Source organism: Rosa rugosa, chromosome 2 (assembly GCF_958449725.1).
Source record: "Rosa rugosa chromosome 2, drRosRugo1.1, whole genome shotgun sequence".
In the NCBI taxonomy this organism is placed as follows: domain Eukaryota; kingdom Viridiplantae; phylum Streptophyta; class Magnoliopsida; order Rosales; family Rosaceae; genus Rosa; species Rosa rugosa.
In genome coordinates, this window is record NC_084821.1 from 60657656 (window position 1) to 60670143 (window position 12488).

General features: G+C 37.1%; 1 protein-coding gene across 1 annotated transcript; it reads left to right on the forward strand.

The window, feature by feature from the left end:
* The first annotated feature begins 2566 nt into the window (after nucleotides 1-2566).
* On the forward strand, nucleotides 2567-8717 carry LOC133729004 (subtilisin-like protease SBT2.3). The gene is made up of 10 exons (XM_062156476.1): nucleotides 2567-3152; nucleotides 3756-3915; nucleotides 4153-4550; nucleotides 4784-4879; nucleotides 5067-5139; nucleotides 5300-5582; nucleotides 6783-7114; nucleotides 7278-7548; nucleotides 7696-7977; nucleotides 8106-8717. The coding sequence occupies exons 1-10, from the start codon at nucleotides 2938-2940 to the stop codon at nucleotides 8534-8536; spliced, it is 2541 nt and encodes an 846-aa protein (XP_062012460.1). The 5' UTR covers nucleotides 2567-2937; the 3' UTR covers nucleotides 8537-8717.
* Nucleotides 8718-12488: the final 3771 nt, after the last annotated feature.

The window sequence follows — 12488 nt, forward strand, 5'->3', positions numbered from 1 at the left end:
TTGGCGCCCTAAACTTTGATCAATTTAGATATACCTATCATTTTCAATTCAGCACCAGTGGAAATGTGGGCCTGGGCCAATGTGGCATTTGTGGGTTTCTGGAAAATCCAAATGGTGGGCTGAAACTCGAATCCAAAGGACAAAGACTTATTGGGCTCATAATAAGTCTTTTTTGTGTAGAACCCACAGGATGTATCAGGCTTAATACTTGGATGAGAAAAAAGTTTTTTTTTTTTTTTTTTGAGAAAAAGGGCGGTGTGGCAGGCCTCAAGCCTTTATGGAGGAGGGAAAATTGGCCACACAAATAAAATGAAAATGGATAAAGGTCTTCGAACAATTTGTTGAAGATTTTGACATACCTTTAACGACCGGACATTTGTCCACTAAAGTCTATCATACAAATAAAAAAATAAAATAAAAATAGGTATTTGTCGACGAAATGTTCGTCAATAAAAGTCACTCATAAAGAATAAAACAAAAAGGAACATACCTTTGACGATAATTCAATCATATTCAAAAGTCTCTCATAGAAAAATAAATAAATAAATAAAACACGTATGATGATAAATGTTCGTCGGTAAAAGTCTCTAACAAAAATAAAAACAGCAAGGAAAATTCTGATAACAAATTTAAATTAAAGACACAATCCGATAGTTTTTTTTCGTCTTTGCACCAAGGATTAGATTTGTTAGTCCTACTTCGAATAAATTGAGGAGTAGATTCCAAGTGTTTCTGTCCACTTTTCTGCCGAATGTGTGATTGTGTATACATGAAATGAAAGACGGTTGCAAAAGTTAGATATGGCATCAGTCTTTCTTTGTAGTACGATAGTACTCTACCACAATCATTTACATCCCCCCATATAGATGGAATCAAGGAGCAACGGTAGTGTGGTAGACAGGTTCTTTTTCCTTTTGATATTGTCACATGGAGAAGGTCATGATTTAGGCTCAAAAGGAGAGTGATCCTAATGATTGTAGGAATCAGGTTCTTTTGGCAAAGTGAAGGGCACCAAGAACTCCCAACGACTATTAAATTAGGACCATCATGGTTTCGAAAAGCAGACAATGGGTGCATGTAACATGGTAGCCTACCTTATGGGAAGACACAGAAATGTATTGGACACCAGAAGCTCTGTATTTTTCATTTTTTTCGTTTGTTATAGCTAGCAACATAAGGGAGGATAATACAATGGTCAGTTTGAATGAAATGTTGATGGTATCGGAATTCAGATTGGATCCGCCGTAGCCCTTGGTGTTCTAAGGACTGAGAATTACTTGTGGATAAAGGTTTTCATGGTCAATGTAGGCACTAGAGAGGTCCTACAAGCTTAGTTGAGTCCATCTTTCATGTATTTGGAGTTCTCTTATTAGGGAGGAACTTTAATTGTGAAGACAATGTATTCGATCATTTCTTTTATGCAGATAGGAAAAAAGCATTTAAACGTACAATTCGGCATAATTGTTTTCACATTTTGCTCTATGATTCTTACATCCAATATTATGAAGAGAGAAATTTTAAGTAGGTCGGTCGCGTCACGTGACACGTCTAATTTATAAATTAAAATTTAATTACTGAAATTTGAACTCAAAACATCTTTACATCTCATTGCATTTAGAATCGATACAAGTAACATCACTTGAATGCGGATCAGAATAAATTCAATGGTCCGAGTTCAACGGCCTGACTGAAGAACTTCACGTCGGTGAGACAGAGAAATCATGGGGAAGAAGACAATTGCCAACATGGTATGCGAATCCATTAGAAGTCGCACTCAGTTTCGTGCTCCTTTTCACATGGTACTCATTCACCCAATTGTACTCAATACAGCACCGTCCCACAACACCCCCACCCAACCAACAAAACCAAAGGAGTCTCTCTCCCATTTGTGCACTGTCACGGGTGACCTTAAAAAATTAGAACGTTGGAACAAGTAGACAATCCAAAGCAAAGTTCCAAACCAAAGAAGGTTTGACCCATCAAGACCACATCATTCCAGGTAAGAAAAATCGAAAGTAGACAATGAAGCTTGAAGATCCTATTTTTATCGACCACAAAATTCAGAATCTGTTTATTTGCAGTTTTCCACATACACTGATATTATATCCTAATCAATAAAATTAATAATTAGATACTTACCAAAAATGTTAGAAATTTAAAACAAAAATTTATTTACAGTACATAAATATTTCAATATATTAAGTAAACTACTTCCACACAGTAGCATACTTATTTCTCCAGTGGTACATCAAGTCCTACAATAAGATACCGATCTATGTACCGTCGACGTCTCTCCAAATCGGATGAATTTGTCGACAAATATTTAGATGTCACTAGTCACTATGTCCAAAAATGGTGCAAGGATATATGTGCTAAGAGTCTAAGACCTATAACAGTCGATAGAATAAGAACAAAAGAAAACGTTCATATTTCTCAAAGAAGCCTTTGTTTTTTCCACTTTGCTTAATAAACTAACCGTTCCAATACACATCACCCAAGAAAGTGTGCGCAGATTCTCGGTGCTCCAGCTATTAATACTGCCTCTACTTCACTCTGCTTCTCGACTCTCTCTCTCTCTCTCTCTGCACCAAACAAACAAACAAAAAAAAGAAAAAAGAAAGAAAGAAAAAACCCACAAAAGTGAACAAAAGGGTTCATTTTCACCGAAAAGAAGGCTGCTTTCTCAGTCAGATCACTTCTTATCTGTGAAGACTTTGGTGCCCATTTTGCAGTTTCCCTTCACACCCTTTCTCACATTGAACAAAAGGGTCTCTCTGGTTTTTGTGGTTCTTCTTCTTCTTCTTCACAATCTGCAAATGTTGCAGTAAAGAAGCTTGCTTTTTTGAAAATGGAGTACTTGGGTTGTTGAAAGACTTGAGCTTTGAGGCGTTTTTGCTCATCTGGGGAAGTGTTGTTTTCTGGGATTTGGGGTCTGAAATGGGAAGAATTTATGGGGTGCATTTGGTGGTGTTACTTGTTTTGGGGATGGTTGTGAGCTCTTGGTGTCAGGATGATGATGATTATGATAACGACTCTGCTGTGTATATTGTCACTCTTAAACAAGCTCCTGTTGCTCATTACTTGGCTGACCTGAGAAAGAACAGTCTAGGTTTGAATGGGGATACTGAGAGGTTGAGCATTCACAAACCAAGGTACTCTTCTGGTCTTCAATTTCCAAGCTTTACTTAGAGTCTGAAATTACTTTGATTGAATTTTCTTTCTCTGTTTGGTTTGCACCTTGTACTGGTTTTTTTTTAATTGTGATCCAAGTAGAAGTAGTACTGATTGAGGTTTTGAATTTTGTTTTCAATTTGTGATTAGACACCTGAAAACAATTACTCAAATGGGGACAAATAAATTTGGGTTAGGTTTAATATTGCTTTCAACTTTTATAATAGAAGTAAGAACTGGAATTCTACAGGAAATAGAAACAATTTTTCACCAGCTTCAGTGTCTCGCTCATGGGGTCCTTTGTTGTTTCTTTTTCAATATGATGTCTGTACAAATTGTTTCTTATGAACGTGTGGAAAATTGTACCGATCATATTGTCCTTGACCCATGTTCAAAGTTAAATTCTTCTTCTTAATTATTGTGCAAAATTCATATGTTTATTATTATTATTATTTTTCTTTTCTCTAACCTGCCTTAAATTCCTCATTGTTCCCTTTTGTGTCTAATTATTTGATGTTTTCAGGTTGCTTGTATTATTAGGACCTTTAGCTTGATTGATGATGCTTTTAATTGACTTGTTTTAGATCTAAAAATATTTCAAGGACGGATCCTAAGTATGCCTCATACATTGCTCGAGTTCATGATTCATTATTGAGGAGGGCGTTGAAAGGGGAGAAATATCTGAAGCTGTACAGCTACCACTACTTGATTAATGGGTTTGCTGTGCTTGTTACCCCGGATCAGGTATATCCACCAGTAAAATTTCAGTATTATTAAAACAAATATTATCATTTTTTTTCATAATTATTATGATATATACAACTTTGCTGCTCTAATTATGAATTATGAATGTTTACTTTTTTGCTTGATGTGTGTAATTTCAAATTCACATCTTGTAAAATGGAACATCATTTGGTTTGTATGTGAAAAGATGTACTTCAACATAAGTTCCCAATCGGGTGGCATTTGTGAATTTTGTAGGTTAATAAGCTTTCCAGGAGGAGAGAAGTAACAAATGTGGTCCTGGATTTCTCTGTTAGAACTGCAACAACCCATACTCCTCAGTTCTTGGGTTTACCACAGGGAGCATGGGTCCAAGGAGGTGGATTTAAATCAGCCGGAGAAGGGGTTGTGATTGGATTTATTGATACTGGCATTGATCCAACACACAGTAGTTTTGCTGATAATTCATCTAAAAATCCATATCCAGTTCCAGCTCATTTCTCAGGCGTCTGTGAGGTTACTCGAGATTTTCCATCTGGTTCATGCAATAGGAAGCTTATAGCGGCCCGCCATTTTGCAGCATCTGCTATAACCAGGGGTGTTTTCAATATATCCCAGGACTATGCTTCTCCTTTTGATGGTGATGGCCACGGCACGTGAGTTTTCTTGAGTTCCCTGAGAGAAAGTAGTAAACCAGTACAACATGGAAATTTTAAAATTTTTATATGCCTTTAGTTTACATTTTGAGAACTGCCAAAGTAGCTTCTTTTATGATAACAGCAATAAAGGGATCTTGTTAATTGCTATACAAGTATGTAAAAGTTTCTACTTCCATGTGGTTAGCTTCCAATTCAAAAGATGGTTGATGGATCTAATTTTGAATTTACAGGCACACTGCTTCCATTGCTGCAGGAAACCATGGAATTCCAGTGGTTGTTGCTGGGCATCATTTTGGACATGCAAGTGGGATGGCTCCTCGATCACAGTAATTAATCTAGATTTGAGTCTCTGTGTATATTCCTGTCATGTTATTGCTGCTGGTAGAATTAGATACATAGCTGTGTAGCTCTATATAGTCATTGTTTTCCCTTTCCTCTGTGGCCATTTTGGGTATGTTAGAATTGTGAGCATATTCGGTTATGCTGTCTTAATCACATGCCTATTTATTCCAGCATTGCTGTTTACAAGGCATTGTACAAAAGCTTTGGAGGCTTTGCTGCTGATGTTGTTGCCGCAATAGACCAGGTACCTGCAATTTGCTTGGCATTTCTGAAAACTATAACCTATCAAACAGCTGATGAATCTTCAGTGGGGTTTCTTAATCAAATCGAAAACAATTTTATTTATATGTTATCCTTTGCCAGTTTCTAGAATATTTAATTTTGATAATTTATTTGCATTCCAGGCTGCTCAGGATGGGGTTGACATTATAAGCTTATCGATCACTCCCAATAGACGTCCTCCCGGAGTTGCAACATTTTTTAACCCCATAGATATGGCAACACTATCAGCCGTAAAGGTTGGTATATTTGTTGTCCAAGCAGCAGGAAATACTGGACCATCACCAAAAAGCATGTCGTCCTTCAGTCCATGGATCTTCACTGTTGGTTCTGCTTCTCATGACAGAACCTACAGCAACTCTATAACCCTTGGCAACAATGTGACCATTCCTGGAGTTGGACTTGCACGTAAGTTTGTTCCCTGCTGCTTATTGCTCAATTTCTGTTCATTTTTTTCCCTATAGGATCATTTAACAACAGTACTTATACACCTTTCCTTAAGAATTCCTGATACAGACTGGGTCACTATTCTTAATGAAACTAGGTCCACTATATATAAACAATTAAATATATATATATATATTTTTTTCTTTCTGAAATTAAAACACGATCCATCATATTTTGTGAGCATCTATATTTGAATCTTCTGTGGAATGCAATGAGTGATTGATCACTGATATATAAAAGTTTTGAGATTTTCAAGTGATTTTTTATTTTTTTTGTCCAAAGCTTATCTTTTTTGTATTCAAAACTCAGAGTAAGGTAAGAAAGTGGGAGGATGTCTAAAATAATGAATGTGGTAGCTTATATTATATGCTGGTGGCCAATACCAGTGAATCATAGAGCAGAACTTGCTATACATGTAGCAGTATCGAGTGTGTTCTTTAGAATAAAATAAAAGACACAATCAAATAAGAGGCAGAATCTGAGATTAATACAAAAAGGACTGGAAATAGTGAGTGTGTGTGTGTGTGTATCAAATAAGAAGCAGAATCTTCAATATATGTATGTATAATTATATATATAAAGATTGAAGATTGATATGTTCGGTACCTGACGCTGCGTGATATATCTCTGTATGCCTACTTGAATTTGGAGACAAACTTGTTCCTTTCTCCAATTAAATGTCACTACTAGATTTATCCTTACACAAACAGTTTTTACGCTACTTCAATAACAGAGCTGTGATTGTACCCATCTCTTACAGAGTTAAACAAAGTCACTTCAATAATAGACCTGATCCTTAAATAGCCATTTTTATGCATGGAAGCTGTAATTGTACCCATAATCTCTGGCAGAGGTTAACGTTTTAGACATTTGGTTGCCTTCTAAATATGACATTACTAATCTGTTCCTTGTGAATTATCTTCATCGTTAACATTTTTATGTAGGGAAGCTTTAATTGTACTCATAATCTCTGGCAGAGTTTAACGTTTTAGACATGTTGGTTGCCCTCTAAATATGACATTACTAATCTGTTCCTTATGAATTATCTTCATTGTTAACATCTTGATGCATGGCATTGCAACTTGCATGTGAAGTTGTGAACCATGACTGCAACCAGTTAAAATGAAAGATGAACCTGATAAGTTTCTGTTTCTGTTTCAGCTGGTACACATAATGATACAATGTACACGCTGATTTCTGCAATGCATGCTTTGAATAATGACACAACAGTTACAGACGATATGTATGTAAGTGAATGCCAAGACTCGAGCAACTTCAATCAGGATCTGGTCCGTGGAAACCTCTTGATCTGCAGCTACTCAATTCGATTTGTGCTTGGAATGTCCACAATACAGCAAGCCATACAAACAGCGCAAAATTTAAGTGCAGTTGGTGTTGTTTTTTATATGGATGCTTTTGTGATTGGTTATCAACTCAACCCAACTCCAATGAAAATACCTGGCATCATAATTTCTTCCCCGGAGGATTCCAAGGTGCGGATTCCTGTTTATGGATGCACCATTAGTTACTTATATATTTACATTTCTATTCAAAAAGTTTAATCGTCAAAGTGGCTGTTGCCACATGGACATACATTTGGAAGGTTGACTTCTCTCTCTATTGGCATTTGATAAGGCTTTATGATATATGTGGCAGGCTTTTATCCAATACTACAATCGTTCCGTGGAGAGAGATATCATGACGAAGAAAATCATCAAATTTGGGGCAGTTGCAGCCATTTGTGGTGGTACAAAAGCGAACTACAGTAGTACTTCTCCAAAGATCATGTATTACTCTGCTCGAGGGCCAGATCCAGAAGACAATTCTCTTGATATTGCAGACATAATGAAACCCAATTTGGTAGCTCCTGGAAACTCTATATGGGCCGCTTGGAGTTCTATGGGCACAGACTCGGTTGAATTTCAAGGTAAAACTTAGAAGTGCAGAGAATTGGTAACAGTAATAGTGATTTAAATTTACATTATAACTTTGTTTGGTTCATAAATGACATAGTTCTCCTTTGTGTTCTGAACAATAGTATATAACTTTTACTTTTGTATTGACCACCTTTCAGGTGAGAGCTTTGCAATGATGTCTGGGACAAGCATGGCTGCTCCTCATGTTGCTGGTCTTGCTGCACTGGTTAAGCAGAAGTTTCCCAATTTCAGTCCTTCAGCCGTTGCATCTGCGCTTTCAACAACGGCTTCTCTATATGACAAGTCTGGTGGGTCAATAATGGCTCAGCGTGCTTATGCCTTTCCAGATCAAAACCAGTCTCCAGCAACGCCGTTTGACATGGGCAGTGGTTTTGTAAATGCTACAGGAGCACTAAATCCAGGATTGATTTTTGATTCCAGTAAGTTATACAATCTCTTCTCATAAATTATAATACCATCATATCTCAGAAACTTAAGGAAACTATTTTAAGTAGCAATTTATTTGTTTGACATTATCATGTCTGAAATGCATGTTCTCGTGTTGTAGGTTATGACAATTATATGTCATTTCTTTGTGGCATTAATGGATCCGCTCCTGTGGTTTTGAATTACACTGGTCAGAGCTGTTGGGTTTATAACTCTACCATCAATGCCGGAGACCTGAATTTACCATCAATAACAATAGCAAACCTCAACCAGTCTAGAACTGTTCTAAGAACCGTGATCAACGTTGCTGGAAATGAGACTTATAGTATCGGCTGGAGTGCGCCTTTTGGAGTTTCGCTAAAAGTGTCTCCATCACATTTTTACATTGCTCGTGGGGAGACACAGGTCTTGAGTGTATTCTTCAATGCTACGAGCAACAGCACTGCTGCTAGCTATGGAAGGATAGGACTATTTGGAAATCAAGGTCATGTTGTCAACATTCCTTTGTCTGTCATTGTCAAAATCACATATAATACTACCATTAACAGCTAAGGCTTGAGGATGAAGTGCTTTGTTTATTTCTTTTTGGTTGGCTTTTGTTTTTGCTTGCAAGATGTGATTAACCAATTTTTTGATTCATTATATTGTAAATGTACGATCATGTAAGATCCTGACGTATCTGTAGTATAGATACAGTGGTAAATTGTATTAAACAACATTTACTCTCTCTCTCACTCTCTCTCTACACCGTAAAAAAATATTACAGATGTAGAGCCCTGCTCCAACTCATTTCCCTGCAACTAAATACTACAAATTTCTTCTTATTTTCCTGCAAAGCGTGCTCATTTACTTTCTCAGAATTTGACCCTGTAAAGTTTTGTGCAGCATGCAGTAAGTCAGTAGCATATAGTAACTAAAAACTGGTAAAATTTAATGGCTTGCTCAAATACCAAGTTTGTTTGGGAATATATGTTAGACACTTGCAAACGCGCATGCAGGAAAACGTGCATTTTCTTCATACAAGTGTTGAGGAGATATTGATGGAAGAAAAGGTTATATATCTTCAGACGTTTAATTAACACCAACTGATGCATAGAGATAGAGGCGGCACTCATTTCAAGCCCTCTACAGTCTACTACTGCATCTGCCATTCACAGCCTCTAAAACTCTGCGTTTCTTGTCTTCTCAATTACTCCTCTTCTCTAATGGTAATAGGGCACGACCATCAAGGGCCATGCACATTCATTGGCATTCATTCTAGTAGCTTCCCACTTTCAATACATATCCAAGTGTTCTTCATACATATCTTTCTCTATATAACTACTCAAGCTTTGCGCTTGAGCTCTACATCACCATGTCTACTTTCAAAATGGGGTACTTGGGTCTCATTGTCATGTTGAGCTTAATTTTCGCCTCCGATATTCTTCATGTTCAAGCACGTTGGTTACTGGCCGAGGCACCAAAACCAACCCAAGAGGAAAATGGAAGAGCTGCTGGAAATGGAAAGGTGACGATGAAGGAGCAGTCAACAAAGGCAAAGATGGAGTTGGGTGAGATGAAGAATGTGCCACCTATTCCTGAGATTCCATTAACACCACAAACTTCTGGAAACCTTCCATTTACACCCTCATTACCAATTCCCCAAATACCATATACACCACAAATTCCAGGCAATATTCCATTTCTTCCTCCCCCACTTCCAATTCCACAAATCCCATTTACACCTCCACTTGAGATCCCTAATTTCCCACCACTACCTCCATTTCCATTCCCATCAATTCCTAACTTCCCACCATTTCCTCCTTTCAACATCCCTAACAATCCCTTCTTTTCTCCTCCTCCTGCATAAGTTTCCAAGTTAAAATGAATCTGGTTTTATGTACTTTGTCAGTTTCATTGTGTGTGTGTTCAAGTTAAGTATGCATGTAGTTCTTCTGTTTTGTAACTTTGAGTAGTTGAATGAAGTTGAACAGTGTGCTACTATTATTGTCCATTTGTCCCTATGTATCAAAATTAACCTTGCACTAGTTGTTAAATCTTGAATCTTTTGTTTTCTTGAGTTGGGTAGTTTCAATGGTGGTCACATTAGATCAATAGATCCTTCTAGCTAACCCACATCTTATTTTGATTTCAGGACTGTTTATCTACTAACTTGAGTAGTTGCTTGCAGTTAAAAACTGCGCTATTAAATGGCTATTATATCCAAATCAACCTCGCAGTTGTTACAATCTTGAATCATTAGCAAGTTAGGTCCTTTGAAATTTTGAATCATCCTTATGTAAAGGAACAATGAGCAACAAAAACAGCTGAAAAGATGACTATTGTTTATTGTTAAAACTTTAAAGTATTACAAGCAACTCGGTAGATGTAATAAGTTTACATCTTCATCAATAAAAATCTAAACCAGACTGCTGTTTTGAGTACTAAAACACAAACAGGCATGTATGCAAACAAAGGTTACTTATGGGGTTGCTGTGATTGCCTCATCTGTTGAAACCGCTGAGTCTGCAGATTTCTTTGCAGAGCCTGGTATTGGTGGTATAGGATGAAGATAAGGATTATAGGGAGGAATGGTTGGGATGAAAGGGAATGTGGGAATTGGAGGTATTGGAGGAAGTTTGGGAAGTGCTGGCAGACCAGGGAATGGGAATGCAGGGTTTGGATTTGGAATTAGCATGTTGTCTTGGAATGTTGGCAATGCTGAGTTTGGATTTGGAATCAGCATGTGGTTTTGGAATGTTGGCAATGCTGGATGACTTGGCTGGAAAAGTGAGGAAGAGTCAAGTCCTAAGTCTTTTGCTGATGACTTCTTTGACTCCGGCAATAGGCGGGACGCCAAGCTTGAGTGAAAGCTGCAGAGCAATGGAGCAATGAAGAGCAAGCACATGAGTGTGCTACTGAGACTGAAAGCCATTACAGTATTAGGAGATGAGGGTAAGTGATATTGATGGTGATCACAGGATGATGATTTAAGTAGTTTATATAGGTTTAGAAAAGCGAGAGTGAAGTATAATTTGGGTTCATGGTAGTTGGTGCTCATTGCTTTCATGTTATTTCTACCATGAACCTAATACTTGAGTCATGCATATTCCCAATTCCAGACTGCAAAGACAAAGGTGTTTGACTTTTGACTTTGAAGAAGCAGGAGATGTGTTGGATTAGAAGTTTAGAAGCTTATTAGGTGAATCGTTACTACAACTGTTAAAATATGTAGTGGTTATACTAAATCATGATCATTAGCTTGTGTATGATGCAATTGACAGGATATTTGAATTTTTTTAAAGTAATTTTGTCGCTATACGTTTTATTTAGTGACATTAGTGTTAAAATGATTTTTTTTCTCTTCATTTCTCATGAACTTTCTCTAATGAGTATTTTATAAAAAAGATTCAGTGAAAATTTTCAACTCAACGGTTAGATGACTAAAACTTGGTAAGGCTTTTTCGTTTCCATTCATATACATCTCAAAAGTACTTATTCAAAGGTTGGGTGTTTTATTTTGATTTGATGGTCAAAAGCTAAAGATAAAAAATAAAAATCGGTACAACTCTTGGCTCTAGGGATCGATTTTATGCGGACTTGATATGGGACTTCAAAAAAATGATATTTAGGAGGTTAATGTGATGCATTCTAAAACAAAGAAACATTGCTCGTACCAACTGTGGGATAGATCTGGGTGCCCAGAGAAATTTTGGGTGCCCAACTGTGGGTTTGGGCTACTCAAGATGAGCCTTTGTTTGGGCCTTGTTTTCTGTTTGGATTCGCATCTGGGATCCAGTAGACTTTTTGTGGACTTCTTTTTCTGCTACACTATTCTGGAATTTCGGCTACTTAGGTAGAAGATTGCTCTCTACTCGATGTATTAATTTGCGTGGAGTGGGTAAGGTTGGTCACACTACCGCCGGTTATCTTGATAGAAGGTTACCCTCTACTCGACGCATATTGTTCTGTGGAAGCATGGTTGACCATACTATTGGTACCTTTACATAGCCCGGGGTCTGCCCAGTGCCTCATCAAATGCTTTTTAGCATCCCTTTTTATCCTTGCTAGGTTTTATTTCCAATGCCTTTTGCATCTAGTATTGTTTTTGTTATTTTTTATTTTGATGTAGTCTCTACATCTACAAGTTGTAATCGTTCTTATTATTATTATTAATAAAATGATTGACTATTACTCTCAAAAAAAAAAAAAAAAACATTGCTCGTACCAACTGCTATGATCCCAACCGTTGACCTGTATCGTCTCTCTTTTGCGAAAAGCCAATACGATCCATAATTCTTCAAGGCAAAAGAATGGTCTCAAAATCATATCATTCTAATAATTTCCCTCTCCGAGCTATCAATTTGTAATGAATCCTTGCATGCTAGTAAAAGAAAACAAAAAAATTAAATAATTAAATACTAGTAAAATAGGAAAACAATTTGATGGATGAGGGTGTGAAAAGGAATTATATTGGGTGGCAATAGTGGAAAACCAACCCCAGTTGCAACGAGATTAAAGAAAA

Bases quoted from the DNA above. Each gene is read 5' to 3' on its own strand.
- LOC133729004 (XM_062156476.1), top strand. From the start codon at position 2,938: ATGGGAAGAATTTATGGGGTGCATTTGGTGGTGTTACTTGTTTTGGGG. The intron at 3,916-4,152 runs GTATATCCACCA...TGAATTTTGTAG, and splicing joins TGCTTGTTACCCCGGATCAG to GTTAATAAGCTTTCCAGGAG. The intron at 5,140-5,299 runs GTACCTGCAATT...TTTGCATTCCAG, and splicing joins TTGTTGCCGCAATAGACCAG to GCTGCTCAGGATGGGGTTGA.